The sequence below is a fragment of the Chanos chanos genome, chromosome 16, assembly GCF_902362185.1.
Source record: "Chanos chanos chromosome 16, fChaCha1.1, whole genome shotgun sequence".
Lineage (NCBI taxonomy): Eukaryota > Metazoa > Chordata > Actinopteri > Gonorynchiformes > Chanidae > Chanos > Chanos chanos.
Window position 1 is genome coordinate 3,367,817 of NC_044510.1, and position 6,549 is coordinate 3,374,365.

The following is a 6,549-nucleotide window of genomic DNA, read 5'->3' on the forward strand; positions in this document are numbered from 1 at the left end:
GTCTGTGAACAGAGAATTTCCTCATTTTCTTCAGCCGTTCTCCAGATGGCAACATTTAAACGTGAACATCTGCTGAACAACAAAAATTTCACTTTTTCCGTTGGGGGAAACTCGATGGCTACCATGGCCCGTTACACGATCTAAGCTTCTCCAAACTCCAGACTGAATTTGCCTTTGACTCTTTACGGACCATGAGAAGCCGAGTCCGTACCTTGAGTCTCTCGGACACTCTGTCGTTAAAGGTGACGGGGAATTCTTCCACCGTCGGCACCTTCAGCTTGCCCTTGTTCTTCTGCTCTGTCTGATACTCAGTTCGTGTTTTCACCACCACCTGCAAACCCGGGAACAAAATCACCAGTGAGAAAAAAAAAAACAAAAACATAAAATGAACATAATGAATATTTTATGTTCATAAAAACTGAACATAAAACGACTCAAGTTCTTGTCTTGAAACACCAGGATGATGGATTTTCAAACAGAATTGTAACGTCATCTGCGATACGATCAGTCACAAAATGTCATCTGTTTATAATCATTTGTAAGACGATAAGAGAACAGGATCCATCAGTTTAAAGGAGAAATCATCCCCTGTGTTTTGGTCGAATTCACCATGGGTTTTACTTCTGTGTAAAGATGACACTTTGAGTTTTATTGACATCTTCAGACAGCCTTAAAAAAAAAAAAAACCTTGACTGCAGCGATAACCACCAATTGAAGCAATTACCTGCTTCCTCCTCCCTAGTGTCTACCAACAATGTAACCTCAATTCCTTCATCCCTCTAGTGACTGCTCTTAAATCTCTCCCTTACGATAACATAAGCAGAGCTAGTGATGATGGATTGAGGAACAGGACCTCCTGGAGATTACTGCTCCACTCTAGCGCCTGATTCTCTGAGCAACCCCCTGGAATTAATGGACCCTAATGTTCCACAGGCCGCTGGATGAGTCCCGGGAAACGACTCGTCGCCAAAAAAAAAAAAAAAAAGATGCTCCGCAATTACGCTTCGTCAGACTCCTTTTCCGATCACACTGACATTCCATTTCTTCCTGCCAAATTACCGCCTCCTCGACCTACCCCCTTTTCTTTCTTTTTCTCTCTCTCTCTCTCATTCCATTGCTATTTAAGCTGCCCTGTTATCACTTGAGCTGCGATTTTCTTTTTTTTTTTTTTTTTTTTTTTTTGGAACCTGCTCAGAAAACTATTTCCACCTTCCAGGCATGGTTATGCAGTAGCCGATTTTACTGGATTATTGTATCAGCTCGTGCGACTGCGGGTACAAACTGGACTCATCTGCTCGATCAGGGGAAAGTCCGATAAATATGACTCGCACGAGTCAAACCCCGGCAATTAGGAGAAAGCGACTGAAATGCAGCGAGTGATTAGCCTTTGACAAATCACGGTCTCCGACATGAACGGGAAGCGTCGTGAAGCTGAGAGGGATTTTTTTTTTCGGATGAGTTACGTTTACTCATAAAGAAAAACAGGATGAGCTCTTTCATGAACTGCAGGAGTCCTTTTTTATTAAAAGAGCATGAGTATTTGAAAATAATCTCTCCCAAAGCATCTAAGACTTTACAATACAAAGCTCGTCCTCTTGGCCTAGCTCTTAGTATCAGCTAGCATTAACTTTAGCATCAAGACCACAGGAGGTCTGGAATCCCTCTAAGAAATTCCAGACAAGGCTCTGAAGACCCTTGTGTACCGTCTATCCGCTCACAGATGATCCGAGATCAAATGTAATCTTGGGCCACAGCAAAAACCTCCGAGTCTGGACCCCCTGCAGTACAAAAACCTCCGAGTCTGGACCCCCTGCAGTATGATGTTTAAGTCAGTTTAAGGGCTTGTGATGTTTACGCCACGACGTTCTTTCCCTGAAAAACAAAGGCTCTTGGGATTCCGATTCATTCCACAAGTTTCAAGATCCCAACAGTCAGCCTCCCCAGTTTGGCAACAAACATGGGGTTAGGGGTACATGAGGCCATAGTATGGTTGGTCCAGGGTTTTGACCTCATTGTCTCCAATGTTTCCAGCTGTAAGGATTGTTTAGTGTTTAGCGTGAAACCAAAGCATGAAATCCATCAATGCATCATGTTTCTCTTGACTTTTGTCTGAGGCGGGATCGTGCAGGTGGAAAATGAAAGAAAGAAACCTCTCTCTAAAAAAAAAAAAAAAAAAAAAGGTTCTCCAAGCCAGTGGAGTCATTTCACTCTTGACCAAACACCACATTCAATTTCTCAGATAAAATGTCCTTTTCTTCTCTCAGTCAAGTCAGCCAATTAACTGTCTCTACCTCCTGGGGATTATCCAGTGGGTGAAACATAGGTTACAGAGGATGGGCTGGGAAAGTAGGGCTACATTTAGAGCCCACCCTCCTCTAAATATGACAGGGTGTTAACAGATTGAAACCACCGCACCGTGAAGATTGACAGTTCTGACAGACCAATCCTGTTAGCAGGTGCTTGCTGTGCATCTTCCTCACTCAGCAGAATCGCAAATCAGGACAGGCCAAACCACTGCTCTGCAAAAGTGTCTTGACTTTCTTGCTACTGTTTACAATAAACTGACTCCAGTGCGGTGTGGCATAAAGCAATCCACAATGCCTTTTAAAAAAAAAAAATTAAAGATAAAATATGAAAATTTTAACCTTGATATTTAGATTTCGGAGTCATAGTTTAATTAGAAATAAAAATGAAATAAGTGGGCGATGAGGGTTTTTTTTTTTTTTTAAATAAAAGGATAGAAATGGTGTACTGATAACTTAAGCAGAGAAAATAAATCTCTCATGTGCCTCAAGCATTTTATAAATATATTAACTATCAAATGCAGCAAGGTGTAAACCAAAGGCATTCATTATCATTTGTGCAGCAAACTCCACCGGCAGATTGGATACATTTTGTGGCATATGATCTTTTTTGCCAGGAATCTCTCAGTTTGAGCGGCGAACATGAAAGCCTGACCCGTGGCACCAGTGGCAATGGTATGTCACCTACAGGTGTTAAACAGATGCTGTTTTTACAGCACAAGTGCCAATCGGACCATGTCTCGCTAGGTTATTACTGTTGCCTCGTGACATGGTGGTGAACGCGAGCGCTGCTGTGTCTCTTGACAAATTGTGCAACGTCTGACCAACAGTCCTGGAAGAGACGAGTGCTTTACCTTGTCTGGCGCTTGGTACTGAAGATTACTGACGTCCAAGGGCGTGATAAGAGGGACGTTCTGAAAGCCATCCTCAACGCTTACAGGTTTTGCGCCTTTGTCTTGTAGATTACTCCCAAGCTTAACCATTTTTGTTAGTCAGCAACGGTTTCACTTTTCACCCAATCTGAAATGTGGGGACATGCTGTCAACATCAGAACAGGTAATCTCGTTGTAACGAAACACAAAGCTCAGAATAATTGTATTACCATAACTCCACCATGGTTAATCTAGAGAACAATTCCCTTAACTGTCGTATTCATTTGACAAGCAGAATATTTACACTAGTTAAAGCTGCTCCCCAAGGCGCGTGCATATTTGAAACTAGTGCCTTCACAAAAGCGCGAATCTTTTAAAACGAAAATAAACATGTAAGCAATATTTGTGCGTTGTAACCTGATGTACTTGAAAGTCCAAAATGGAAAAGAAAAAATATATAAGACCTTAGCGACCGTCACAAATCGAGCGTCAAAAGGGATCCCTTGATGTTCAGCTTGTTACCAGTCAAAACAGGCTCATTAGTATTCAAAATGAACCGTTTCAAAAAACAAAAGGGACGTTTTAAGGTCACTTACCTAAAATCAAATCGGTGACAGGTGCACTCTCTGATTCCTCTGTAAGCGAGTCAGTAATAAGTTTTGACTCAAATGCTGAAGAGCGGTGTGGACGCAGCCGGGCGGAGACCAACTCCCGTTGAGATGAGGAGGAAAGAGGAGGAGGGACGGAGCAGCGGTGATGCGAGAAGACAGCTACACTGCCCGAGTGCCGCAGAAACCGACGGCCCCCCGACCGACCGCGTAGTGATCAAATTCAAACACAGCCCTCTCACCTTAGGCTGTAGCGACTCCACAAGGAGGATATGAAAGGAGAGACACCATTTGTTTTCTGGGAACGCAACATAAACATATTTGCGCTGTCTCGTTTGCCATCTAGTGACAGACAGTTAAAAGTACAGTGAAAGAGGTAGAGCAGGCGAGGATTCGAATTGCGTTATGTGCAGCGGAGAATATTTTAAAGGAAAAAAAACGGCACATTTGATGCACATAAGATCTTAACAACCGATAGGCTAAAAGAGGATGTCAGCCGACCGTAACTGCAGATCAAACAAGACGACAGATAAAAAGATAATGTGTCTCTTTCCGCTGATCCAACTAACGGAAAGATTTTACATGTCGTTCTAATTTTACACTCAACTGAACTGTACCTTGAGGCCACGAAGCTCTAATACTGTATGTCACAACATGAACTGTGCTAACAAAACTGAGCCCTGTCCCTTCACTCGAACAGACCGTGCTGAAGTGAACCAAGCGTGTTATTGCTGAATTGTTACCAAGAATATTAACTGCGTGCGCAGTAGCAAATAACGAAGCTATTATTAAATTTTTTTTTTTGGTGCCAATGTTGTCAGCGTGACATTAGTATAATATAGCCTGTTCTGAAAACTGAAATAAGTGCAATAATTGAATGACCTCAGTTCCCTCTCGGTGGCAGTGGGTTTAAAACGCTAAAACTTTTGTTAACTTTCATGTAAGACATCAAGCCACTGAAAAAGTTTTTGCAGCATGAAGTGCTATCTCTGTTGTGAGGAATATTAATTTCAAAAGGAAGATTTTCACTCCTATAATTATTAAGAACGTCCTCACTGAGATCCTCTACGTGAATGTGCTCATCTAACATGTTTTATGTTTTAACCCGTTTGACAGTCCCTACTCTGTTGCGGCGCTTTGATAAGCTTAAAAGCTCCTTTAAACTTTAAAGTTTGGCCCTCGACTGCTGTTTTGATAACATTCTCACTGGGAAAACCTACTATGCGGTGTTGATGAATACCCAGTTAGAGTCTCTACTCTAATCTGATGAGCTCAGAGATGAACATGATAAAATATACAAATCTCTAAATGGACACCAAGTCAACAATCGTAGGAACGTAAGAATGTGAGTTGCTCCAGTGACTGCAACTGTTCTATGTAGTATAGCCTAAACAGAGTATGTTGTTTTGTAAAAGGTTATGGAATTACTGTCAGTGTAATTTTGTGTCAGTGCATAGCAGTGCTCAGATACATTGATCTAGACTCATTGGTTCAGTAGTGGAACGCAACCAAACCAAGAGACAATAAATCTAATCCACTTCACAGGCGCGCGAGGGCGCACGCACACAGTTTACAATATGATGACAACATGAAAGTTTGTTAAAAAAAAAAACGGTACAATCCAGGTTAGTAAATTATTTTTATGTTAATGTGTGTGGATGGCTTAGTTGACAAGATGGCGAAGTGTTTTTGAAAACAGGCCAAATTAAGGTCATCACCGCCAGGGCTATGTGTCCCACCATTATGAGAGAAATTACACCAGTTAAACTACACCAGGTGTAGTCATTACTTGAAAAGACTGATATTAATAATTAAAATTAAGTGGGAGAGAAATATTTAAAAATCTTATCCTCCCAATGAGAAATAATGCAATTTATGATTGAATATACAGTAATTTTCAAGATTTGGAGTCTCTGAGATGGTACAGCTTAGTTTCATTCAATACCTTTCATACAATGATATCCAGACTGATGTGTGGTTCCAAAGCCAATTATCTGATAAACATTCATATTGTTCTGAAATAAAACCTGATCTGGGAATCTGAAATAAATCACTGTCACAACTCAGCATGGATAATTAACTATTCTATTCTATTCCACTCCATTCTGTTCTGTTCTGTTCTTTTCTGTTCTGTTCTGTTCTGTTCAATCCCATTCCACTCTATATTCTATTCTATTCCAGACTATTCTATTCCGTAGACTTGTTTCTTGGCGTTTCTGAAACACTGGTTAAGGCCTGAGGACGTGTTTATTAAGTGCACTCATACCAAAGTAAACATTTCCCACAGAAATGCCCTGCTGGTACTACTGGCTTAACTCACTTGGTTTGTATTGCTGTTGATTAGAAGAATGACTGGAGAGGGTGGCAATGCTCTCGAGAACAATCAATGGAAAGAAAAGAAAAGAAAAGAAAAGCTCTAATCTAAGTCTGCATCAGTTTTTATGGAATGAAAACAAAACTGCAGAGTTTTGCAATGTAAATATACACAAACACACTCAGGAGAAAGGTGCAGTCGTCGGAACAAAGTTTAGACTTCTTTAGTCCTTTCGCATTTGCACGAAAGGGCTAGCAGGCAGCGTAGAGATTGATTTCGGATTCGGCTGTGTCGGCAGGGCTGCTCTTCCTCGCCCCGTATCCCCCAACGGGGACACACGCACATCAGTCGGACGAGCAGACCCACTCAGCACAACCTTTGTCAGAGAGGCAGAGTGATGTCATCGAGTGCTTTCATCTGTCTGCCTTCACCATTCTTCTGTGTGCTCTTCC

General features: G+C 41.5%; 1 protein-coding gene across 1 annotated transcript in view; it reads right to left on the reverse strand.

Annotated features, from left to right (window-relative positions):
• The window catches only part of nsg2 (neuronal vesicle trafficking associated 2), a 21,746-nt gene extending 18,460 nt beyond the window's left edge, over positions 1-3,286 (reverse strand). The window contains exons 1-2 of the mRNA XM_030794030.1: positions 3,158-3,286; positions 212-331 (exon numbers count right to left, since the gene is read on the reverse strand). Coding sequence (XP_030649890.1) covers positions 212-331; positions 3,158-3,286 — 249 coding nt within the window. The remainder of the gene's footprint in view (positions 1-211; positions 332-3,157) is intronic.
• Between the last annotated feature and the right edge of the window lie 3,263 nt (positions 3,287-6,549).